This window comes from Pinus tabuliformis, chromosome 3_2 (assembly GCF_031772625.1).
Source record: "Pinus tabuliformis cultivar Carrire ecotype Pingquan chromosome 3_2, CPIR1, whole genome shotgun sequence".
Taxonomy (NCBI): Eukaryota; Viridiplantae; Streptophyta; class Pinopsida; order Pinales; family Pinaceae; genus Pinus; species Pinus tabuliformis.
The window spans coordinates 828377922-828405364 of record NC_142302.1 but is presented as its reverse complement, the minus strand read 5'-3'; the positions used below and the strand labels follow the sequence as shown (position 1 = coordinate 828405364).

Below are 27443 nucleotides of genomic sequence, written 5' to 3'. Positions count from 1 at the left end.
CTGAGAAAGACAATGGTGGGGGTCCAGGTGGACTTGGCAGGTGGCCACCAATATCCACCTGGATCAGATATGGAGGAGGACACAATGAATTTAGTCTCTGCTATTAAGTTACAACCCCTTTCCTGTTGGGTAACTTTTTAGCATTTCTCGCTGATTGTTGATATCATCAATTTGTTTCAGAGTTTCATTGTGAGAATCATTTGAATTTGAGTTGGCCTTGGATGAGGAAGCAATTGGATCCTTAAATTTATTTGCATCGCTTATCTTAAAATCTCAACACAATTAAAGGTTATGGTTTCCGAATTTAATGATTTTCCCAAATATGGTAGATACTGTACCAAGAATATAACCACCTCTAGTTTTTCAGAAATTAAAACAGGGATTGTATTTAATAATAAGCGAGAACCTGCAATTCAAAAAAGGCTTTTGTGTTTCAAACTTATAAAACTTGGCAAATGAACCACTTAGAAAAAGGATTTTAATCCAAATTATTTACTATACAAAAGGCATCACCACTAGTCTCCAGATCGATTCCACGCGAACAAAACATGGAGCAACATGGCCATACGGGCACTGTAACTCATAAAACCTTCGAAGGCTACAACATTAGCATCAAAGTCACACAAAAAAACCCAAAATCATGAAACCCAGGCCCGTTGACAGTCAAATCAAGCACATTCATATTCATGGCTATGGATGCTTAAAAATACGCCAAAACCCCAAAATCCAAATGCCACTAGGACTTCTTTGAACCTTTAGCCTTCTCTGGCATCTTTTCTCCAACCTTCTTGGGCAAGAGCACCTGGTGAATGTTGGGAATTACGCCTCCATGAGCTATGGTAACTTTCCCCAAAAGCTTTCCCAATTCATCGTCATTTCTCACGGCCAGCTGAATATGGCGGGGAATTATCCTATTCTTCTTGTTGTCTCTGGCAGCATTTCCTGCCAATTCAAGAACCTCAGCTGCTAGGTATTCAAGCACAGCTGCAAGAAAAATGGGGGCTCCAATCCCAACCCTCTTGGCATATCTGCCATTCTTCAGATATCTGGCGAGCCTTCCAATAGGAAATTGAAGGCCGGCCTTGACTGATTTCGTGACGAGCTTTTTCTTGGATCCTCCCTTTCAGCCCCCTGCACCCTTCCCTGACTTAGTAGAGGTTTCCATAGGTAGCACTCTGTCAATTTACAACAATCCAGGAGTTACACAATACACAATAATGCAGATGCTATGAGGCGAAGACACACGGGTCAACCACCTCTAGTTTACCAAAATCCAACAACCTTCAATGGCTCACAGAATCAAATATCACATCCACCTAAAGCGCCATCAGGGCACTTTGTCTACCTTTTCATTTGCATTCTAGATGATATATTCAGAACTGAGAAAACCCATATGGTGAACAAAAGATGAAATAGGAAATGACTTGAACAATACTCAAATAAATTTAGCCTTAATTGTAACAATGTATTTATTTATCCCACTACTACAGCTAGCAGAGATGGCCTTTCAGAGCTTGGAAATGGTTTGATTTCCCCTTGCAAAGGCATTTCTATGCCGTAGTGCTCGGTGGTCAGGCTCTGGGAAAGGGCGGGGTAGCAGGGGATGCAGTCAGGCTCCCATTTTGCGCACATCCTGAAATCATTGCAGTCCACGGCACCACGTCTCGTTCAGGCATTTTCTCAAACATTTCCAAAGCCTCCTCAACTTGCCCATTCTGCACAAATCCTGCAACCATGGCCGTCCGAGTGACCATATCTGGCTCAGGTATCTCCTTAAACAGCTTGAACGCTTCACCCACCTATCCATTCTGTGCATACCCAACAATCATCACTGTCCATAAAACCGCATTTCGCTCGCTCGGTGGTCAGGCTCTGGGCAAGGGCGGGGTAGCAAGGGATGCTCCGGTTCACATGAATTTTTCAAATCTAGTTGGCATGGTTGTCATACGCTCGTTAAGGCATTGGCGGGGTTAGTGAAGTTGAAACAGGCATTTAGCGTGCGAGGTGACGGTTACAAAGGCAACGGTGTAGTGTTCCAGCGAGGTGATAGAGACGGAGGTGAGGGAAAAGCCGGTTGGGTGGCTGACCGGAATAACACGCTTTTCAGATGATCGGAATCTCTGAAAAGTCGCATTATAGACTACTCCTTTCATTAATTCCGCTCTGCGCTTATCCAGAGATAACGGAATGACTGACGTCAATTTTTGCATCCACTAGCAATCAAAAGATTGGATTTCAAGATTCTGCCATGAATGCGGCGGGATGTGATGGGATGAATCGCAGCCGAGCCAAAATTGAAGCAGTGTAATAGGGGTGGGTAGGGGTTAGAAATTCAAAAAAGTAGTTTAATGAGGTTATAATTTTGTATGGAAAATAGTGGAAATTTTAAGGTAATTTTAACATAAATACAATAGAAATTTTGAGAAATAGAGGTTATAGCTGTCAAGGTTTAAGATTTTGGGTTTTCGGGATTTTTGATAGTGCTAAATTAGTTTCCAGCATTAAAAGAATTTTTTTTTTTTTTTTTTTCAAGCAATCTTATAATCAGATTTTTGAAAAAAATTAGTCAGATTCTAACCAAAAATAGCTTTACTATTTCAAAACAGACAAAAGTAAAATTATAATAACAAGGTTAAAATTTCAAAACAAACCCACCCATCAAATTTAACAATTTTCAAACTTCCCAACCCCTTTTCGAGTGTATGAAAAGATATTGATAATTTTATAAATTTTTAAAAATCTTCATAATTTTGTAAATTTTTAAAAGGTAGCTGAAAAGCAAATCACCCCATAAGTCAAATTCCATCACCGGATAGGGCCGGTCGAGTATGGGTGATGATTGCATTTTGATATAGATTCAGATCTACAACGTTCAAAAAGTCATAGTATCCTCATTTTCCCATTCGCATGGAAACGAATAAAATACTTGGAAAGCATTTCCTCTACTATTAATTATCCCGTAATGCAAAAGTCGCAATGATAGTGAAATATACTCAATACTTGGAAAGCATTTCCTCCACTATTAATTACCCCGTAATGCAAAAGTTGCAATGATAGTGAAATATACGTTGAGTGACTGCATCTGTTTTGTGTTGTGTGATTTCTTCACGTTTGGTTAAAACTTTTTATTGAATACCATAGGTTTTGAATTACTATTATAAAAATTGTGTATCAATATTTAACAATTATATATAATTATATTAATAATTAATATCATTTTAACATTAATTAATATAATTATAAAAATATTATTTTTTAATCAAAAAGTAATATAATTATATTAGTGGACAAAAAAGCATTAACGAACCTTTATTAATTATAAATAAATATAATCAAATTATAATATACGGAAATTGAATCGGATATAATTGACTGTTGCCTCACTTCAAATATTTAATATAATAATGTTTCCATAAAGGACTGTCGCCTCACATCTAATATTTAATATATTAGATTCTGGTTAGTATATATATATATATATATATGATTATTGTTATTAATATTATAAAATATATATATATATTTTTTATTTTTTTTTGGCAATCATATATTAATATGATGATGTAATTATCGGTAGTTTACACATTCTAAATAAAAAAATATTATAATTTTAATTAATTCAAATATATAATTCTTAAAATGTATGAAATACAAATTTAAAAATCGTACTACGAACATGATATTTGTGCATAGAAGATAATTAACCAAATCCCAAAAGAAATCATCACAAAAATCAGCTTGGTCGCTCTTTACACATAGCTTAGATTAATTTCTTCCAGTCGTATTATTTAAAAATCTGGGTATCTCCAAATGAAAGTCTAATGGTTGACGGCCGGCAGAAGCGACCGGTCAGTATACGCGTGAATCGTCACGAGCCTTGTAGGGTATTGCTTGTTGCTGCGGACACTTTATGGACGCCCTCATACTTTGGCTTTTGCTGCTGAAAGTTCGAATCACAGCCATGGCCAGAACACAGGGAGTTCCGCTCGTGTTCATGTCAGCATTATTCATCTGCGTTTTACAGGGTACTGACTACAGTTTTCTGGTTTTTGTTGTGTTTTTCTTCCAAGGGTTACGTTTTATAACTGCATTTTTTTATCTTTGCAGGGGCAGGAGGTGCGATCTTCGAGATCCAGAACAACTGCCGATTCACGGTTTGGGCAGCGGGTTTATCAGGCGGTGGTAAACGGCTGGACAGCGGGCAGTCGTGGAGCGTTCAAGTCGCCAATGGTACAGCAGCCGGTAGGTTTTGGGGGCGCACGGGGTGTTCCTTCAACGGCAACGGCCGTGGCAGCTGCAATACTGGGGACTGTGGCGGTCTACTAAACTGTCAAGGCTCTGGAAACCCCCCTGCGACGATGGTTGAGTACTCTCTCAATCAAATCAACAACCTCGACTTCTATGACATCTCTCTGGTGGATGGATTCAACCTGCCAGTGTCGATCATTCCCTCCAACTCTTCGTGCCACGCAATCGCCTGCAGCAGCAATATAAGTGCCATCTGCCCCGCTGAATTGAGGGTTTCCGGCGGATGCGATAGCGCCTGCAATCGTTTTAATACATCACAATATTGCTGTACGGGGCCCAACAATTGCGGTCCGACTAATTATTCGATGGTTTTCAAGCGCCAATGCCCCCAGGCCTACAGCTATTCACAGGACGACGCCAACACCACCTTCTCTTGCCCCGCAGGCACCGACTATAAAGTCGTTTTCTGCGGCGGCAATGCCACCTCCCTGCAAGGTCAGTTCTCTATTCCACCGTGTGACCACTTGAGAATCATAGAGAGTGAATTTTCGACCTCCTCAACATATTGTGCACTGTTTGGCTAAACTCGTGCGCGTAATGTTTGCATTTCTGTGTACAATAAACACTCTGTATTCATCCGCTTCATTTACTATTCATTTCTGTTCATCCTCTGTTTATTTTTTTTATTTGAACCTCTTAGGGTTCGCATTTCTGTGTACAATGAACACTCTATTATTCATCCAGTTCATTTACTATTTAGTCTGCTTATTCAGCAAATCAGAGTAATTGGAGGTCTGGTATTTTCAAAACATAAACATTTTCAGCGTATTTACACTGTAATTAAACTGGGAGAAAATTAATGTATTGCAAATTGATCTGTAATGGTACTTATCTTTTTCCAATTGATGTAAGAACCACAGATAAGCTCTTGCCAAATGATATTAAGCGCATCCCCTACCTTTTCAAAACCTGTGCCTATCCCTTGTCCAATGAGGTAAAGGCAAGGGATGAGAAGTTTTATCCCTTACCTTGTTGCCTTTTGGAAAACCTCTACCAAGGGTTTAAATTAAATTGATTTTTTTGGGTAATGGAAAGCTAATTAAAATTTAGTTGTTAAATTAATAATTTAAGTGGTCTGGTAAGACGGAGAGGAAGAATTGTCTGGATGGTTAAAAGTGGCTGGAATTTGTGGAAATAAATTCAGCACCCTCAAAAACACTCAAAACATAAAAATTTGATAACTATAACTTAGATTTACAAAAATCCATGTCAAATTTTATCAGAATTTTACAAAATTTCCATAAATAAAAAAAAAAAACGATTTGAATACTGATTTCCCAAAACCCTTGACGTGCTCACGATAAACCCTTCGAGTTAGAACGTAGAAAAGCCTGCTTTAGCCGTCTTAAAAAAGCCAGACAGAAAACGGGAAGCTAAGCCTCCTTTAGCCGTCTTAAAGAAGCCAGACAGAAAACGGGAAGCTTTGAAGCTATCGGTTCCAGACGGTTCTGCAAAGGGAAGGACGCACCTAAATCTTATCAAACTCTGACTAATTTGGGGACGGTCAATTTCTCAAAGGCTCTACGGAAAATGGCCGATTGACCACACAACGATATGATTCATCTTGATGTTTTGGACAAACACTATAAAATATTTATTTTAATCCGGTTACAATTTTGTCTGAAAAATAGTGATTTTTTTTTTTTAAGATTTGGATTAAAATATTTAAAAAATTTAGAAATTTGGGTTAATGACTATCAAATTTTAAAATTTTGGGTATTTTTACCTAAGATTTTTTATGATACTGTCAATTTCCATCATTAAAAACTATTTAAACATTTTTATGATTAAATTTTATAACAAAAACTTAAAAAATCCTATTTAAATATTTTTATAGTTAAATTTTGACTGACAAAATTGTGGCCTCGTAAACACACCCGTTAAAAATAGAAGGTAAATATAACGTCTACTGATATTTATAACTGTTACTTATCCGTCCAAAATGATGTGATGGCCAGGGATATGTGCTTATCCTTTACCTTTTCAGAGCCTGGGCCTATACCAAATGATGTAAAGAAAAGGGATAAGTGCTTATCGCTCGCCTTTGGGAAGAAATGGTCACATTGTTGCGGGATGACATTTAATAAAATTTGGCTACATTTTGTATAAATAGCTAATGTCAATTACTTCCTCGGCGGTTCTAAAACTAGGGCAAAAAAGGGACAGTTTTCAAGCTCACGGGTCTAAAGAATTATGCAAAGAGAGGGAAGTAGCAGAATCTTTCATTTCATTTCACCTTGGATAAAATTCTGACCTTCTGAATGGTCAATTTCTTCTTTCCTGAAAAGAAATGGTGGATTCCTCTCTCATAGCATTGGGTAGGGTTTGAGACAGGGCAGGTTCAAGGGTTCTTTGTTTGCCTGAATCCAAACATATTTTGGCAAATCATCAGTATTTTTCTATGACTGCCACCAACATCGAAACCTCCGAGTTTAAGCCATTGGCCTTTCAAACATAATCTTTTGGATCTATAGGTTTAATGACAGATTGGATTTGTCCTGATACAGAAGCTTTTATCCATTCAGTGCTGAAATTTTACAGGCAAAATGTTTGTCAAATATGATCAGTGAAATATGGTCCTTATATATTTACACCAGACTTAAAAGACACTTTGTCAAGTATATGTATGTGGGTACACTATTCAAACCCCATTTTTCGATTACATTGTTAAAACCCTCAACATATCCCATTTTTCGATTACAATATTAAAACCCTCAACATATCCTGATTGTCCTGTGCTTAATCGGTGATCTGAAAGTCAATTCCTGATATTGTAACCGAGCCCTCGGAGCCTCCCCATTGTCTTTCAGGGCAATTTGTAAACTTTTAACTTCAAAGCTTGTGCTGGTAATGGTCGTAACACACAGTCGGGATAGTAATGGTGATTAAAACCATCATTTCATAAGAAAAAGGAAGATTCTTGAGTTTTTCCAAAGAGGCTTCAGCCATTCAGATTACGTCACGTCAATTATTGAAGAGGTTATTTCGTTACATATCTTCCATGGATACTGCAGATGAATAGCCCTGCAGGCACAGCCTGCAACCTGGAGACCTGATGGGATCGTGTTAGAAACTGTCAAAAGCCCTGCAGACACGGCCTGCAACCTGGAGACCTGATGGGATTGTGTAGAAACTGTCCAATGTAATTTAGATGTAATTTAGAAAGTGTAAATAAATTAGTTTGTGTGAACTTTAGTACACATCGAATTATTAATTTGAATCTTTATGAAAATAAATTAAAAATAAGAGTTATATGTGAGAATAAATTGGGGCTGATCTTATCTATATTCAACTAATTGATTAAAAAAAAAACTATTTTTTTTATAAAGCGAAACAAATAAAAATCTCATGGAAATAGCTACGATAATATAGGTCAAAAGAAAGGGTTCATAAGATGAGTAACACTATCAAGTAACATTATTAAATAAAAGTTATTTCTGACTTAGTGACAATTACAATTGAATTCAGGGTAAAATTTTACTTCAGCATAGTTTTAATTGTGTTATTCATTGCAAGAACAATGTTATTTATGGCATGTATTTTAGGGATAGGTGGTGTTGGGACACTGTTTCAAGAGTGTGTAAAATATTTGTGGTTAGATTGTTTTTTTTTAATATAAAATATATGTTAGATAAATTATTTTTAATTTAAAAAAATAGAGAGTTATATTTTATTTAGTGTACAGAATTTTAAATTTAAAAATTTTAAATTTTTATTTATTAAAAATATTTATTCTAATTTTTTATTTTTTTAAAATAATTTAAAATTAAAAATTAAAAAAATATAGAATATAAATTAAAAATAAAATTTATTAGGAAATTTTTGAAATGTAAATAGTTTTTTAATTAAAATAATAAAATAATTATCAATTAAGAAAAGCTATTTTTTAATTGTATTTTTAATTTGAGGTGAAATTAAATTTGGAATTGAGTAATCCTTCTGCATAATTTTAATAAATCTACAGCTATAAAATTTAAAGGAAAATGTGTTTGATATTTTTTTTGTTATCATCTGCATATACAGGAAAAGTAAAAGTCTAAATATGCAAAGTAATTACTCATTAAATTCCCATAAAAAAAAATTAACTTCCAAAACATTTTACCTTGAAATCACATTATCATCTTAAATTCTGTGTATTCACATTGTCATCTTAAATTCTATTTATCCTATAGACATTATCATCTTAAATTATTCTCCTCAAATTTATTTTGTTAATTAATTCATTTTGTTGGTAAATTCTCTTTGTTATTCTATTTTAACATTTTTACCTTGAAATTCCCGTCATACTGTTTAATTCTCACTGGAACGGCGCTTTTCGCTTTAGACAGTACTCTAACGCTCTAAATGCTTCAGAAAAGCGGTGAGTTGAACGGCCCTTTTCACAGCCCCCTAGCGCTCAAAATGCTTCAAGAGAAGCGGTGAGCCGCGAGAAAAGTGAAAGCATACTGTCACCAATCTATTGGTGTTCGGATTCTTATGAACAGTTGTCCTCCCCTATGAGATTTCAAGTTCAGGGTCTGGGTGCGTAGTTTTCTTCTCAATACCGTTTCTTAACAAATGACAGCGATTCAGATGATATTCTCTCAAAAAGTCCATTGCTCATCCGCGCAAGTCATAACCCACTCTTCTGCAAATAAACTTGTGCTGTTGGCTCCATTAATGATTCCTTATATGTTCTTGCTCAATGTGCTAAATCAATTTCCACTATAAAAACGATTCAAACACTCCAACATTTTGAATTTTTGAGTTTATATTCACTTGCAAGAAAACTCCAACATTTTGGATTTTTGAATTTATTTTCACTCGCAAGAAAACTGCGGCTGGTCGATTCTCTGGCCTCGGTTATTGGTTGTAATAGTAACTCAAAGAAAGCGTGACGGTCGAGGTCTCGAGGTGGGGTTGTTTTATTATTTGTTGTTACCGATAACCAGACTTCAGAGCATTCTGTGCATGTATTAGCTGTTTGATCATGATATAAAATGTCTGTTTCGTTAATTCATATTTTCGTTTTAATTACAGGACAAAATATTACAATGCCGCCCAGATCGACGAATTTGACACCGTTACCGGGCAATTCGACACACACGTCCGGTAAAAAGACATCGAAAAAAATAGCTATATTGTTGGGAAGCGTCGTCGGTTCAACAGCTCTATTTGTCATGCTGTGCCTGGTGTTCGGTCGATGTGTTAGACAGTGGAAAACCTCTGTTAGAACAGGTAATAATAAAATTATTGAAGTATCGTTTCCATGCTGAATTGCGCTATATATTTTATTTTATTTATTTATTTGTAACTTTGTCGGATTAAATCATTATGAAGAAAATTGTCATTGTGATGCTCTCTCCACAGATAAGAATATAGATGCAAGAGGAAATTTCGGGGAAGTATATTTTGATTACAAGATTCTCAGAGATGCTACTGGAAACTTTGATCGGAATAACATGCTTGGCAAAGGAGGATTCGGAGAAGTTTATAAGGTATAATAATATTCGTTGTCTTGATGGTTTTGTTCAATTATGTGGTACCTTTGCAGCGTAATTGTAATGATTTTGATGATCCACAGGGAAGGCTTCCGGATGGGAGGGATGTTGCCGTTAAGAAACTTAATGGAAAGCACACTACTCAAGCTGATGAAGAATTTCTAACCGAAGTGAAGCTCATCAGCAGCGTCCGTCACCGTAATCTTGTTTGTTTACTCGGATGTTGCAAGCGAGGGCACAAACGCTTGCTGGTTTACGAATTTATGTCAAATAACAGTCTTGACAAACATTTGTTCGGTAGGTTGTTCTTACTAGTGCCAACGTTTTCAAAATTCATGTTGTTTTCAGAAATTATGTGACTCGTACTGAAGCTTTAGAATACTATTGCTGGGGTCCGCAGGCAAGATAAGAAATCCTTTGTGCTGGGAAAACCGATTAAACATTATAGTGGGCACAGCACGAGGCCTTGCATACCTGCACGGGGAATGCAACGTTCGCATTATACACAGAGACATCAAATGTCCAAATATACTTCTGGATGACAGCCTTCATCCCAAAATTGCAGATTTTGGATTGGCTAGATTTTTCCCAGAAAGCCAAACACATGTTTCTACCAGAGTGGGAGGAACAATGTAAGTTCAGCAATTCATTTATTAGTTGTTTTCAGCGAATCTTTGTAACTGTCGAATCCAGATATTAATTCGTGGCTTTCATGAATTTGGTTTAAGGCAGAGGCTACACTGCACCCGAATATGCGGTTCATGGGCAATTAACGGAAAAAGCTGACATTTATAGTTATGGGATCGTGGTTCTTGAGATCGTGAGTGGGAGAAAGTGCGTGGATGCAAGACTGCCCGCCCCTCGTCAGCTTCTTCTCGAGTGGGTGAGTCTAATGAAGATAACTTCAGTTCAATAATTAAATCAAGAACATCTTTTGTTAAGATTGCTTGGCATGAAATATTCAAATGATCCAAGTACTTCTATCGTGTTCCTCGTGATGATTCAAGAACGGCCCATATCTCTGGAGCTTTATTTTCTTTCTTCAAAAAGTCTGTTATTTGTTTTTTGCTTGATAGCGATCTGTTAATTACATGGCCGAACTCGTCTTTCATTTTCTTGGCTGAACCTATCTCATATTTTCCCGGGGAGCTAGTCGTCACACACTTGTCTTAATCCGCCTTGCTCACTGCATAAATGTTGTGCATATTTGTAGTGAATTTGAACACTGTATTCCACCACAATCCATAATAATAATCATAAAAATGTCTCCAGATGCCAGGGGTTTCATGTTTTGGTAAAGGGTCCATATCAGGTAATGAAAAAGCAAAGGAAAAACCCCAGCTAAAAGTTAAAACCCTTCTTTAACACAGAAAAGGAAAGGTTCAAGGCTTATGGAGCTTATCACCGAGATTGAAAGGAAAAGGTCAAGGCTTATGGAGCTTATCACCGAGTTTGAAGGTAGTGACGTTGACCCAGTCGCTGTAGGGCTTGGTATTGCTGGTGGGAAAAGTCCATCCTCAGCTTCTGCCCACGTCGTAGGTCAATGTGGCCACGCTCTGAAGAACAGCCAGAGTAAAGCGACAAGCCCTGGTCCTTTCAATAAAATATGAACTCTCTTTGCTCTGGATATCATAATATCCGACGCTTAAAAATAAAAAGGGTTAAAATACATCTGGCAAGGCTGCATCCAGTTCCATAAACTTTAAAACTCGTGGCCACATCTACTAATAGATTACATCAACTTAAAAATTAGCTCTATCTACCTCATCCCGAAATAGCTGACAGCAGATGCAGGTGCTAACTTCCCATAAAGAAAACAGAATCTTAGAAAGGATGCAATTGGAGGAAAGAAAGCCAGTATGCACATGGTTATAGGTAGTTGCAAGAAATGTGTGATTACAGATAATAACAAAATGGGCACGAAAACTTGAATTCGTAATGATATGTTATTGTTGGAAATTTTTGGTAATTTCAAACAAACTAAACAGAGAAACAATGCTCTGTTTTAACTCAGTAAATAATACTCTGTTTTAGCACAAGGAAGCAAAAAAATATTTGTTGGCGGGAGATGAAGAACAGAGTTTCACACACCAAAATAAACTTGTATTCATTTACAAATTTCATCCTCTGTCAGAGGGATTCATCAAGACTGCTTCAAATGCACAAAAAAAAAATTACTCTGTCTTAAAAATTAACTGCTCTGTTCCTTCATTCTTTACACTGTTGTGTAAAAAAAAACTTTCTTACATTTATTGTTGTAAATGTAATTCCTTACATATGCTGCTGCATTTCCATAACATTACATTTCAACCAAAAAAAATACATTCATTCGCACTCTGTGCGTTCTTCCCCTTTTTTGCTATCGCCGCTGCTGCACTTCTCTATCCCCTACATTACCTATGGAATGAACCACTAACATTAAAAGCATAACACATACATTTTTGTGCCATACTGTTGTGAGTAATAAAATATAAACTTAAAAACTTTACCAACTTTTACCTATTACATTAAATTTACATTAATTACTTTTACGGAGAAACTGGCGATCGAAACAAAATTTTTACTCCACCCAAGGTTCATGGATCAATGGCGGAGACCTGTACAACAACTTGCTTTCAATCGGAGGGTGGACAGCCTTCATTTTAATCAAACAGCTGTGGTGAATATCGCAAGGCCTCTTCTTACCGACTTTTACCTTCCGGGGAATGGCGGTTTTGGAAAGTCAACTGAGGACACGCGTCAGCTGATCGGAGCCCCCTAAAAAAATATCACTCATCGTGAAATGGTGGTGCGGGGAAATCCATGGTGGTTTTGCCGTCGTTGTATAGCAGTCGCACAACAGTTGAAATTATATTTCAACACTCCCCTTTAATTTCAATTGCTGGGTTATTAGTCATACCTAGACATTTCCTCAAAAACTCAAAACTTTTCTGTCTCAATAGTTTGGTTAGAATGTTTGCAATCTGCTCCTAAGTCCTGCAGTGTTCTAAGACAATTTCTCCACTGTTTACCAATTCCCTGATGTAGTGAAACTTTGTGTCAATGTGTTTCATTCTCTTATGAAACACCGAATTCTTGGATAATGCAATAGCTGAGCTATTGTCACAAAAAATCATAGTTCCTTTTGTTTGCTCTTGGCATAAGCTCCTTAACATCCTTCTCATCCAAATTGCTTGACATGTTGCTGCTGTAACTACCACATATTCTGCCTCTGCTGTAGACAATGCTACAATAGGCTATTTTTTAGAAGCCCATGAAATGGCTCCTGAACCCATGTGAAAAACATAACCGGATGTGCTGTTCTGATCATCTACACATCCAACCCAATCACTATCAGTGTATCCAATTAAATCTGAACATTCTGAGACGGTATATAAAATGCCAAACCTTTTAGTACCTTTAACATACCTCAAAATCCTTTTTGCTGCCTGCCAATGTGCTTCTTTTGGCCTCTCCATGAATCTGAAAATTAAACTAACAGCATGCATTATATCCGGTTTAGTTGCAGTCAAATACATGAGGCTGCCAACTATGCTCTTGTACAAACTAGGATCAAAATCCTTGTTGTTGTCTTCTTCACTGAGTTTTAATCCCATCACTGTGGGAGTGGTTGCTGCTTTGCTCTCCTGCATATTAAATCTTTCCAACACTTCATTAACATATTTTGCTTGTGAGATAAAAATCCCATTTTCACTTTGTTCTACTTCTATTCCTAAGAAGTATCTCAACAAACCCATGTCGGTCATTTCAAATTCTTCTTTAGTGACTGTTTTGAAATTTTCAATAAGATAATCATCATTACCTGTGAAAATAACATCATCAACATATAACACAACAATTAGAATTTTACCATCTTTTTCTTTGATGTAGAGGGTGGGTTCTCCCTCACACTTTTCAAAACCATTTTCTAGTAGATAGGAATTTATCTCACTGTACTACGCTCTTGGTGCTTGCTTCAGCCCATAAAGAGCTTTCTTCAATCTGCACACTTTGTGCTCTTGGCCTTTCTTTTCATGGCCTAGAGGTTGCTCAATGTAAACCTCTTCCATTAACACTCCATTTAGGAATGCTGACTTCACGTCCATTTGGTGAACTTTCCACTTGTTTTTTGCTACTATGGACAGCACTTCTCTCACGGTTTCCATTCTAGCAACCGGTGCGAAAGTTTCCTCATAGTCTCTCTCATATTGCTACTTATGTCTTTTGACAACCAGGCTTGCCTTGTGTCTTTCTATTTTGCCTTCAGCATTACTCTTGGTCCTGTAGACCCATTTAACTCCAATGACTTTCTTTCCTTTTGGTAGTTCAACTAAATCCCATGTTTTGTTTCTTTCTATGGCATTGATCTCCTCATCCATAGCTTCTATCCATTTCTTATCCTTAATAGCATCTTCGAAATGAATAGGGTTATCAACATGACAATATAAAGCAAACAAAGAATTCATACCTTGATCATAAATGTCACTTAAATTTCTGAACTTCTTACTTCTTTCATTTGGTGTGCAAGTGCTTGAAGAAGCACTTGAATTTCCTCCTTGTGATATGCTTGGAGAAGCACTTTCATTTCTCCTCAAGGGTGTCCCTTGCTGTCCTTGTGTTGGTGTTGTTGTTTGGGGATGTATTTCAGCCATCTCCTCATCATTTTCATCAGGCGACAAAGAGCTTTTAACATTCACTGTTTTCTCTATGCTTCCATCCCAAGCTTCCTCCTCAATGAACTGAACATCTCTACTCACAATAAGCTTCTTGGTGGATTGGTTATACAACCTATAAGCTTTGGATTCCTCACTGTATCCAATAAAAATACATTTCTCCCCTTTGTTGTCCAACTTCTTCCTTAGCTGATCTGGAATGTGTGCATAGGCCATACATCCAAAAACTTTCATGTGGGTGACTCCTTACTTTCTCCCACTCTATGCTTCTTCCGGCACTCTGTTCATGATTTCTTTTGTAGGGCATCTATTCAAAATATATGCTGTAGAGTGTACAGCTTCAGCCCAATAATCATTTAGAAAATGCTTTGTCTTTAACATACTCCTCGACATATCCATGATTGTCCTATTCTTCCTTTCGACAACTCCATTTTGCTGCGGAGTGTACCTAGTAGTAAAATGCTTATGAATTCCATTTTCTCTTAAAAAACGTAGAAATTCCTTGGAGATATATTCACCTCCTATATCAGTCCTCAGAACTTTGATATGCAGCCCGCTTTGGTTTTCTACAAGTGCCTTGAAATTGCAAAATTTTTCAAACACTTCACTTTTGTTCTTCAGGAAATAACCCAAGTTTTTCTAGTAAAATCATCAATAAATGTTAGAAAATATTGGTTGCCTGCAAGTGATGGAGTTTGCATCGGTCCACATAAATCTGAGTGGACAATCTCTAAGGGTGCTTTTGCCCTTATGCTTTTCCCTGATGGAAAACTTTCTCTGTGTTGTTTCCCCAAGATACAACCTTCACAAAGGCTGTCTGGTTTCTCTATCAATGGTAATCCTCTTACCATTCCTTTTCTACTCAACAAGTTAAGACCTCCAAAGTTGAGATGTCCAAATCTCAAGTGCCACAACCAGTTTTCATCCTTTAGTTCACTTTGGAAAGCCTCTTTTGTAACTGCTGCTATTTCTACTTCATCTTTTAAAATTGCTTTTATCCTGAGAGGGAACATCCTGCTCCTTGTCATCTTTACTTTAGCAATACATCGTTTGCTGGGTTTTCTATCCATTATGGTGCATACATCATTCTCAAAGAAAACATTGTAACCTTTTTGAACAAGTTGTTCAATACTTAAGAGATTACATTTCATTCTAGGAATATAATAGACATCTGCTATGGTTTTCTTTTCACCTTTCTTTGTTAGGATATTTACTTCTCCTTTTCCCATAACAAAAACTTTACTATTAGTCCCAAGTGTGACTTGTGACTTCACACTCTAATCTAACATAGAAAACAGGTTATGTTTCCTATCATATGGTTACTGTAACCGGAGTCTAGAAACCATATATCATCACTCTTTGTTTCAACCATATTACAAGCTAACAACAAATTATCTTGGTTGATATTTTCTCTAGTGAAATTTGCACTAGATCTATTATTCATATCATGCCGTTTCTTCCTACATTCATTTGCATAATGCCCATATTTTTTACAATAATAACATTGGACATTGGATTTTTCATACCTTTGTCCTTGAGCATGATGTTGTCCACTTTGTTGGCTGCTACCTTGGCCTTGGTTCTGATTTGGATTGCTGCCTCTTCCTTGAGCATTTGCTGGACTATTTCTTTCACCTTTGTTTTGGCTTCTGCCTCTTCCTCTCTTGTTTCCTCTGTCTTGACCTCTTCCTCTTCCAAAGGACATCTGGGTCTTAAAGGCATGCTCTAGAGATGAGTTTTCATTTCTACTCAATCTCTGCTCATGTGTTATCAGTGATGCATGTAGTTCATCAACTGAGAAATTTGTGAGATCCTTTGTCTCTTCTATGGTGGTGACAATCACATCGAACTTTGAGGGTAGGACCCTCAATAGTTTCTCCACAATCCTCCTTTCTTCAAGAATCTCTCCATGAGACCTTATTTTTGTGACCAGACCAATCACTTGTGTGAAGAATGAGTAAATATTATCTAACTCCTTCATGCATAGGTTCTCAAAATCTCTCCTCAGCAACTGTAGTTTTGCTGTCTTCACTTTCTCCATGCCTTGATAGGCTGTCTTGAGAGTTTGCCATGCTTCTTTGGATGTCTTGGCTGCTGCTATCCTTGGAAACACACTCTCATGCACTGCTTGATATAAGAATACGAGGGCTTTGGAATCCTTCTTCTTATTGTTCTTCAATAGATCTTTCTCTGCCTGAGTTAACCTATTAAACTCATTTTCATCTGTTGGTTCTTCAAAACCATCTTCAACTAATTCCCGTAAGTCTTGGGAAGCAAGCAAAGCTTTCATAGTTATTGCCCAATAGTCATAGTTTTTTCCATTAAATTGTGGGAGCTGAGTATTAAAGATACTCATGCTAGTGTTGGTGCTGATGCTGGTGCTGGAGCCAGCCATTCTTGCACTCTAAAATATGCTCCAAAATACTTGACTATGTATTTAAAAATCACTGACTGTCTTCAACAGCAACACACAAAAGAAAAAAACTTGAGAAATACCTTGGATCTTTCTTGACTGAGTCTTCACTCAGCTGGAGAAGCTACTCAAAGAGCCTGGACTAGCTCTGATACCATGTTGGAAATTTCTCATAATTTCAAACAAACTGAACAGAGAAACAATGCTCTGTTTTAACTCAGGAAATAATACTCTGTTTTAGCACAGGGAAGAAAAAAAAAATATTTATTTGCTGGAGATGAAGAATAGAGTTTCACACACCAAAATAAACTTGTATTCATTAATCAAATCACTGCAATTACAAATTTCATCCTCTGCAATTACAAATTTCATCCTCTGCCAGAGGGATTCACCAAGACTGCTTCAGATGCACAAAAAAAAAATTACTTTGTCTCAAAAATTAACTGCTCTGTTCCTTCATTCTTTACATTATTGTGTAAAAAAAAACTTTCTTACATTTACTGCTGTAAATGTAATTCCTTAAATATGCTGCTACATTTCCATAAAGTTACATTTCAACCAAAAAAAATACATTCATTCGCACTCTGTGTGTTCTTCCCGCTTTTTGCTATTGCGCTGCTGTGCCTCTCTATCCCCTACATTACCTATGCAATGAACCACTAACACTAAAAACATAACACATACATTTTTGTGCCATACTGTCGTGAGTAATAAAAAATAAACTTAAAAACTTTACCAACTTTTACCTATCACATTAAATTTACATTAATTACTTTTACGGAGAAACTGGCGATCAAAACAAAACTTTTACTCCACGCAAGGTTCATGGATCAATGGCGGAGACCTGTACAGCAACTTGGTTTCAATCGGACGGTGGACAGCCTTCATTTTAATCGAATGGCTATGGTGAATATTGCAAGGCCTCTTCTTACCGACCTTTACCTTCCAAGGAATGGCGGTTTTGGAAAGTCAACTGAGGACATGCGTCAGCTGATCGGTGTGATCGGAGCCCCCTCGAAAAATACCACTCAGCATGAAATGGTGGTGCAGGGAAATCCATGTTGGTTTTGTCGTCATTGTACAGCAGTCGCACGACAGTTGAAATTATATTTCAACAGTTATTACAGTTAATAAAAAAATTGGCACGAAAGCCTGAATTCGCAATTTAATTTCACATGAAAATTTGTAATCGCAATAGGCCCATTTATTTTATAATAGATTTCAAAATTTTTATTTTTAATAAAAATGTAAAATTATGAAGGGTTGTAGGTGAGACAGAGAAGACAAAACAAATAATTCACACAAAAATCACATGAGTTGCGGCTCTTCTATTGATCATACAAAACATGATTCTTACAATGAACCCAGTGAATGGTATTTAACCTTTTCCAACTAGCTACTTACCAAAAATATCTTGACATGCAACCACACACTAAAAGTAGTCTATCACCTAACTCAACTTGACTCAACACTCAAATACTCAACCCTTAAATATGAGTTAACTGACTCTCTAAGTTTAGCCAATTCCTCATGCAGGAGTAATTAGCTTATTTTAACACTCCCCCTTAATTACGACCGCTGAACTAAAACATGACTCATGACAAATCAAACATGTCTGCTATTAGTTAACTGACTCTCTAAGTTTAGCCAATTCTTCATGCAGGGGTAATTAGCTTATTTTAACACTTACCCTTAATTATGACCGCTAAACTAAAACATGACTCATGACAACTCAAACATGTCTACTTGTCTATGTTTTAGCTAGGCTTACATCACCCAAGTTTGTTCTATTAAACTCAAACACATATTTTGCTAATGATTTAGTAAATATATCAGCCAATTGATCAGTAGATTTACAAGGCTTCAAGTGAACTTCTCCATTGCTCACAAGTTCTTTGATAAAGTGATATCTAGTATCAATATGCTTGCTCTTTTGATGAAACACACTATTCTTGGATAGTGCAATCACTGCGGTGTTGTCACAATATATTATTGTTGATCCTTGTTGTTTCTGCTTGAGTCTATCAAATACTCTTCTTAACCACACTGTTTGACGTATTGTTGATGTTGCTACTGCATATTCTACTTTTGCTGGTGAAAGTGTCACAATGGGCTGCTTCTTAGATACCCATGAAATCACACTTGAACCAAGATGGAACACATAACTAGAAGTGCTCTTCCTATCATCGAAATTACCTGCAAAATCAATATCTGTATATCCAATCAAATCCTTCTTTTCTGTGCTTGCATGCATTATGCTACAATCTCTAGTTCCCGCTATGTATCTTAGAATTCTTTTTCTTCCACTCCAATGTCTGTCTTTTGGAGTCTCCATAAATCTGGAAATCAAACTCACTCCTTGCATGATATGCGGTCTTGTAGCTCTGAGATACATGAGGCTGCCAATCAATTGTTTTTATAAAGTTGGATTGATATCTGATCCTTCATCATCCTTGCTTAACTTTGTACCCGTTGCAACTCGTGTAGGGACATGTTTGTAATTTTCCATCATGAATATTTTCAACAAATCTTTGGCATATTTATTTTGACAAATAAAAATTCATTTTTCAGATTGCTCAACTTCTATGCCAATAAAATATTTCATGAGACCAAGATCTGTCATCTCAAATTCTTTCATCATGGCTGCTTTAAGTTCCCTGCTTTAAGTTCATCTAACTCAAAATCACCTATAAAAATCATGTCATCAACATATAAGAAAACAATCAAAATTTGTCCGTGCTCATTTACCTTTGTGTAGAAGGTAGGTTCAATGTTACTTCTACAAAACCCATTCTTAATCATGTAGGTGTTGATTTTGCTATACCAAGATCTAGGCGATTGCTTCAGTCCATAGAACGCTTTCTTCAACCTATAAACTTCTCTTCATTACCTTCAACTTCATATGCTGGAGGCCGCTGCACATAAATTTCTTCTTCTAGAATTCTATTCAAGAAGGCTGATTTCATATCCATGTGATATACTTTCCACTTGTTCTAAGATGCTGTGGCTAGAACCGCTCTTACAGTATCCAATCTGGCTACTGAGGCAAACGTTTCTCCAAAGTCTATTCCTTGTTGTTGCGAGAATCTTTTTGCTACAAGTCTAGCTTTAAATCTATCAATTTCACCTTTCTCATTCAACTTTGTCTTGTACACCCACTTTACACCAATGAGATTTTTATCATTTGGTAAATCAATCAAATCCCATGAATTATTCTTTTCAATAGCTTCAATTTCTTCATCCATGGCTTTCACCCAATTTTCATCTCCGATTTCTTCTTCAAACGAAGAAGGCTGGAATGACAACAATGCAAAATTTCAATTAACATCCAAATCATCATAAATATCTTTCATACTTTTCATCTTTCTCTTACCATTGCTTGATTCATCACCTGATTGATTGCTGGGAGAATCTTGATCTGTTGATCTGCTTGAAGGTCCATGTTGCTATGAAAATCTTGGAGTCCTTGTTGGTGTGTCTTTGTTTGGTGTCTTCACCTGTGAGTCTTTCTGCTCCTTTTCTGCTACATCATCTTCTTCCATCAATGACACTTGTGCATCAATTGTTTTATCTATAGTTCGATTCCATGACCCTTGTTCTTTGATCACACCATCTTTGCTAATTATGGTCTTCTTTGTGATAGGTTTATACAATTTGTAAGCTTTTGATTACTCACTATAACTAATAAGTATGCATTTTTCACTTTTATCATGCAATTTGCCTCTTTGCTCTTTAGGAACATGTGCATAAGCTACACATCCAAATACTCTGAGATGAGATACACTGCAAGATATCCCCGACAATGCTTGTTTTGGTACTCTATTCATTACACTCTTTGTCGGAGATCTATTGATCACGTAAATAGCACATGCAACTTCTTCTGCCCAATACTCATTAGACAAGTTTCTACCTTTCAACATGCTACTTACCATGTTCATAATTTCCCTGTTCTTTCTCTATGCTACACCATTCTGCTACAGTGTGTACATGGTTGTAAATTGTCTTCTGATTCCATGTTGTTTGCAGTAATCATGGAATGCCTTTGAGTCATATTCGCCACCACAATTTGACCTCAATACCTTGATCTGTCGATCACTTTGGTTTTCTCCTAAGGCTTTGAATTGCTTGAACTTTGCAAAAGTTTCAGACTTCTGCTTCAAGAAGTAAACCCAAGTCTTTCTACTATAAAAATCAGTGAAAGTATGGAAGTAACAACTTCCACCAATCGATTTTTTCCTCGTAGATCCACACAAGTCTGTATGCACTAGCTCAAGAGATTGCTTTTCTTTGTATGCAACTCCATTTGGAAAACGTTCATGGTGTTGCTTTCCCAAGGTGCAACACTCATAAGTACTAGCAGGTTCATTGATGGGAGGTAATCCTCTGACGATCTGTTTTTGTTGCAACAATCTTAAACCAGAAAAGTGCAAGTGTTCAAATCGAAAGTGCCATAACCAATAATCATCAAAACATGCAAACTGTAAAAGAACTCACCTGACCACTGTAATTCATAATTAGAGGAAAGAGTATATTCCTTGTCATCTGCACCTTTGCTATTAGCTGCTTGCTTGGGGGCTTGTCATATATAACACATTCTTGACCTTGAAAGATAACTCTGTATCCTTTCTGTATCAATTGACCAACACTTATCAAATTAGGTTTGAGACTTGGAACATAATATACCTCTAAGATTGTCTTTGGCTCCCCTTGCTTGGGCAAAATGTTGACCACTCCTTTACCATCTATATCCACAGTGTTGTCAGTCCCCAACTTTACCTCCGTTTTCACAGATTGATTGAAATTTTCAACCAAATTCTTGTTGCCTGTCATGTGGTTACTGTAACCACTTTATAATAGACACACTATCATAAGGTTCATGCATGGTATGGAAAGCTAGGAACATGGAGTTAATACTCTTTATAGTGACATTAGCTCTCTAGTTCGCTTGATCAACTATCTTCTTCCTGTAATCATGAGCATAATGACCAAATTTATTGCAATAATAACATCCCATCTTTGATTTTTCAACTCTTTGATTATTATTGAAGCTTTTGTAGTTGCTTCCACTTTCATGTTCATGCTCTTCTTGACCATCTCTCTGACCACCATATCTTCCGCTTTGTCCTCTATCTCTCAATCTACTTCTGCCTCGACCTCTGTCTCTTGAAATAGAAACCTGACTTTTGAAAGTGGTCTCTAAAATGGAATCCTTATTTTTGTCTATATTTGCCTCATGCAATAGAAGTGATCCCATCAACTCATCAATAGTCAATGATGCCAAATCCTTGGCTTCTTCTATGGCTGCTACCACAACATCAAATTTGGTAGACAAAAATCTGAGGACCTTTTCAACCATTGTTTGATCTTTAATTTCTTAATCATAAATATTTAACTGATTTACGAAAGTTATGACCCGATTCATGAAAGAATCGATGTCTTTTATCTACTTCATCTGCAGACTTTCAAAATCTCTCCTAGTATTCTGCAACTTAACGATATTGACTTTAGCCATACCTTTATAGTTTGTCACCAAAGTATCCCATGCTTCCTTCGCTAAAGACTTGATCATAAGCTTCTGGAATACTACTCGGTCCACTCCTTGCTGGATAAAGCCGTAATGCTTATGCACTCCTTCTCTTATCTTTCTTCCATTGTTCCCTCTTTGCATTATTGAGAGCTCGTTCTGCAACTTCATCCTTAGGTTCTGAAAACCCAAGCTGGACATAATCCCAAACATCATGTGCATGCAATGTGGTCACCATGTTAATGGCCTACACATCATAATCCTTCCGTGTAAACAGTGGGAATTGGGGTTGGAAATTTGAGAGAGCCACATTTCTTCAGAATTTTCTGTTTTTGTAAGCTTTGTAAAACTCTTTTTAAGAAACAAAATCAATAAAACCCTAAATTTTTATTTTATATATAAAAAAAAAACCCTTTTTAAAAACTTTAATTAAAAAAAAAATAATTTTCTTTGCAGACTATGGATGCACTTCTTTGATATTCAGGTTGTTTGAAAGTTTTGGTTTAACCTTGTTCTTTTTGATGATTGACACTAGTGATTTATTTCACTAGTTTCAATCCCACTTCTTCACCCTTGTGAGCATCACCCAATGCAATGAGTGCTAAGTAAACTATTCAAAAATCATGACAAATTAGTCAGTTACAACTACTCATACATGAATGAATTACTTAACGTAGTTGAATCCCAAAATGATATCTAATATAATGCATTGCGTAAACCCCCTAATACTTAAATTCAAAAAAGAGTGAAGGGATCTCTACTTGAATGGTTCATGAGGCGCAATACTTGCTAAGGTTTTGCAAATGGGGTAGCAAGCTAAGTGGGCTTGATTATGGGGAAAACTCCACGGTTAAGTGCACTTGAGCCAGAGGCGATCTGAGATGGGTGACCTCCTGGAAAGTCCTAGTTACCGGGTGCAAGCCTCGGAAGTGATTGCACCTCGAAAGTGATGATTGACGCTATGTGATTCATTTCACTAGTTTCAATCCCACTTCTTCGCCCTTGTGAGCATCACTCGATGCAATGAGTGCTAAGTGAACTATTCAAAAATCATAAGAAAGATGCAATGAGTGCTAAGTGAACTATTCAAAAATCATGAGAAATTAGTCAGTTACGACTACCTCTCATGGAAATGGTCATATGTGAATGACTTACCTAACGCAGTTGAATCCCAAAATGGTATCTAATGTAATGCACTACGTAAAACCCCTAATACTTAAATTCGAAAAAGAGTGAAGGGATCTCTCATTGAATGGTTTATGAGGCACAATACTTGCTAAGGTTTTGCAAATGGGGTAGCAAGCTAAGTGGGGTTGATTGTGAGGAAAGCTCCACAGTTAAGTGCGCTTGAGCCAGAGGCAATTTGGGATGGGTGACCTCCCGGGAAGTCCTGGTTACCGGGTGCAAGCCCTGGAAGTGACTATTGATGCTATGTGATTCATTTCACTAGTGCTAAGTGAACTATTCAAAAATCATGAGAAATTACATAGTTACGACTACCTCTCATGGAAACGGTTATACGTGAATGACTTACACGCTATGTGATTCATTTCGCTAGTACTAAGTGAACTATTCAAAAATCATGAGAAATTAGTAAGTTACAACTACCTCTCATGGAAATGGTCATACATGAATGACTTACATGCTATGTGATTCATTTCACTAGTGCTAAGTGAACTATTCAAAATAATGAGAAATTAGTACCGAAGTGATTATTGACGCTATGTGATTCATTTCACTAGTGCTAAGTGAACTATTCAAAAATCATGAGAAATTACATAGTTATGACTACCTCTCATGGAAACGGTTATACGTGAATGACTTACACGCTATGTGATTCATTTCGCTAGTACTAAGTGAACTATTCAAAAATCATGAGAAATTAGTAAGTTACGACTACCTCTCATGGAAATGGTCATACGTGAATGACTCACATGCTATGTGATTCATTTCACTAGTGCTAAGTGAAATTTTCAAAATAATGAGAAATTAGTACCTCTCATGGAAATGGTCATAAGTGAATGACTTACACACTATGGTAAGTGAACTATTCAAAAATCATGAGAAATTAGTCAGTTATGACTACCTCTCATGGAAATCGGCATATGTGAATGAATTACTTAACACAGTGGAATCCCAAAATAATATCTAATATAATGCACTGCGTAAACCCCCTCATACTAAAAAGAATAAAATTATAATGATTAGAATTTTCTAAAAGAAATTATATAATAAAATCATTTTTTTAATATATATTTATAAAGATTAAAATTTAATATAAATTTATGTATATGTTTATTTATTATTAAAAATATTTTATTGAAATTAAATTTCTATCATTTAAATTTTAAATTATAAAAAATTAAATTAAAATTCCAATTTTTTTAATTTTTTTTTAAAACCATTTAAATTCCATTATTTATATTTTAATTTATAATATTTATATTTATATTAAAAAAATAATTCAATGCAAAAAATTAATAAAAAATATAACAGTATTTTATAACTATCCACACTCTATTTTGTAATAGAACATTTGTTATATAACTTAGCTTCTATTACTATCCGCACTCTATAGTGTAATAGAGCATTTCTATAACTATCCACACTCTATAGTGTAATAGAGCATTTGTTATATAAGGTAGCTTCTAGAATCATTTTTTTGAGAAATGTGCCTTTTCATATTCCTTTATATTTCTTTTTAACAAAAACTTTTTAGGATATTCTTATTTGCTTAAATATCCCTAAAAAGTTAAATATGATTTTTTTTGAAAAATAAAGAAAACATGTCTTTTTATTTTTAGTAATATGCGAATTTATATTTTAAAATTTTAATATATGAAATATTTAAATAAAATATATATATATATTTTAAGTAATATGCCAATTTATATTTTAAATTTTAATACATTAAATATTAAAATAAATAAAGAATTACGAATATTTATAAATATCTAAATATGATTTAAAAAAAATAAAAATAATGGAAACCTGTCTTTTTATTAATATATTAATTTATGTTTTAAAGTTTTAATCTATTAAATATTAAAAACAAATAAAAACAATTAAAATACAAATATTTTATTATTTTATTATTTAATTTAATTAATATATTAATTTATATCTATCTTAATTTATTAAATTATTTTAAAAATTACAAATAAAAATTATTTTAAAACATTACAAATAAAATATAGTATTAGTTAAATAATTCTAAATTAAAAAGTATAAAAAACATTTGAAAATAATGTCTAACAATTATTTTTTAAATACTAAAATATAAAATACACTAATTTGTCATATTAAAATACCTCTTTCATAACGAGGAAAGCTTTATTTTCCTCCTCTTTGCAACTCTTACATTAATTACCATGCTGCACCATATCCTCTTTGTTAGGAAATTTTAGGCTTGCTTTCTCTTCTTATTGAGAGCTAAAAAGCTCTTATGGAATATGAAAATGTAAGTGGTGTTAAGGGAGTTTGGGTAAAGATTCAGTTATAGAATCAATTTATAGATGGTAGTTTTAAATTTTCATAATTTATAATTTTGTATGAGTGATATAATATAGTTTATAAAAATAGGAAAAATTGATTCTATGAAACAAAAATAGTAAATTTAATTTAATTTTCAAAATTAATTTTTTAGAAATAATTTACAAACCAAAAATAATAATTTAAATTCATTTTCTAAAACAATTTAGAGGACAGTGTCTATGTGCTGTGAATTATTTATGTTATTATTAGTTTATTTCTCTTTATCTTTTTACTAACCTAAAATGATAATGTGCGGCTTGTAGCATGTTTACTCTTCTTTATTCCTAAGTTCTAAGTTGCATTCATCTCAATTACGTGCGTATGTATACACTATTGAATATGTAACCGATGGTATGTTTCTTTATGAACCGAAACGTTGTAAATGCTGCATGCAGAGAAGTCTCATATAGACGTAGCCTATATGTAACACGGTTATAATTTTGCTTGCAAAAAGGTGTCTAATATTATAGAGCTAGCCTATGCATGGTATATGAAACACGTTTAACTGTGACTATAAAAATTGTGCTCATTATTTTGATGATAATGCAGGCATGGAATCTGTTCGAGCAGAATCAAGTTTTGGATATTGTGGATCCATTGTTAGAGGGGCAGTACCAAAGAGAGGAAGTGCTAAGAGTGATTACTGTAGCACTTCTATGCACCCAAGGCTCATGGACGCAACGACCGGCAATGCCACAGGTTGTGTCGATGTTAACCAACAATTCAGAGAGAATTGTTGAGCCCACACGACCAGCTTTTATAGATGCCGCTGCAGACAGACGCCCAAATTCCACTTCGATACCCGAATCTGAGACCCAAGCTGCTGCTCCAACTCCGACATCTCATGGATCTATCAGCATCTCTTTACTTCCCCGTTAAACGGAACGGTGTTTATCTTTTTACAATCTGCTACTTCGCTGTTGAAACTAACTTTTGATGCAGGCACACGGACGTTCGAGGTTCGATCCCTCCCATTAATCAAATTCAGTGAATTCTCACAGCATGCAATGTGTCTTCAAATATTTAATTTCTCCTATTCATTCATGAAGTTCAAGTGAAATGAAATGACAAGCCACATATGTTGTGCACAGGCGAAGCTCTGATTTCATTAAATTTGACCGGCAGAATTAAACGAATGTTGTTACATGACAGTAAATCACGCAGAAAATTGGACGACAGATATCACATTTAAGTGGTTAATGTTTTATGATTTAAAAATACTGTTAAAATGTAGTTTAGTTTGTTAGGGTTGTTCAGATAAATTTGGCTGTAAAGTTATTAGCAATTTTGTAATTCCAAATTTATGAAAACCCATAATTTTATCTATGGTATTCATTTTCATGTAATCTCTTTTAACCTATTTAAATGCCAATAATTTGTCCCAGTAGCCGTTAGAATAGAAGCAACAATGTGCCGAAAGTGAGTATATTAGAACTTAGTGAATGTAAGAGCTGGAGTGGAGTGGAGTGGATTGGATAGGATAGCCGGGTACAGCATGTGAAGCAAACAAAAGGCACTTGGGGATGTGCGCC

At 35.6% G+C, this 27443-nt stretch overlaps 1 protein-coding gene and 1 pseudogene across 2 annotated transcripts; one reads left to right on the top strand and one right to left on the bottom strand.

The window, feature by feature from the left end:
- Positions 1-675: 675 nt before the first annotated feature.
- LOC149183231 (histone H2A-like) lies at positions 676-1165 on the bottom strand (annotated as a pseudogene).
- A 2656-nt stretch (positions 1166-3821) lies between these two features.
- On the top strand, positions 3822-27233 carry LOC149183230 (cold-responsive protein kinase 1-like). Of its 2 annotated transcripts, none has more exons than XM_089417092.1 (8): positions 3822-4025; positions 4108-4743; positions 9328-9525; positions 9658-9785; positions 9872-10085; positions 10189-10420; positions 10521-10671; positions 26461-27233. In XM_089417092.1, the coding sequence occupies exons 1-8, from the start codon at positions 3911-3913 to the stop codon at positions 26788-26790; spliced, it is 2004 nt and encodes a 667-aa protein (XP_089273218.1). In that variant the 5' UTR covers positions 3822-3910; the 3' UTR covers positions 26791-27233. The 2 variants fall into 2 exon arrangements, with proteins under 2 accessions (XP_089273218.1, XP_089273219.1); XM_089417093.1 differs by having other exon boundaries at positions 3840-3996.
- The last annotated feature ends 210 nt before the right edge of the window (positions 27234-27443 follow it).

Excerpts from the sequence above, each read along its gene's own strand:
- LOC149183230 (XM_089417092.1), top strand. The coding sequence starts at position 3,911 with ATGGACGCCCTCATACTTTGGCTTTTGCTGCTGAAAGTTCGAATCACA. Across the intron at positions 9,786-9,871 it reads GATTCGGAGAAGTTTATAAG|GGAAGGCTTCCGGATGGGAG; the intron begins GTATAATAATAT and ends GATGATCCACAG. Across the intron at positions 10,672-26,460 it reads GTCAGCTTCTTCTCGAGTGG|GCATGGAATCTGTTCGAGCA; the intron begins GTGAGTCTAATG and ends ATGATAATGCAG.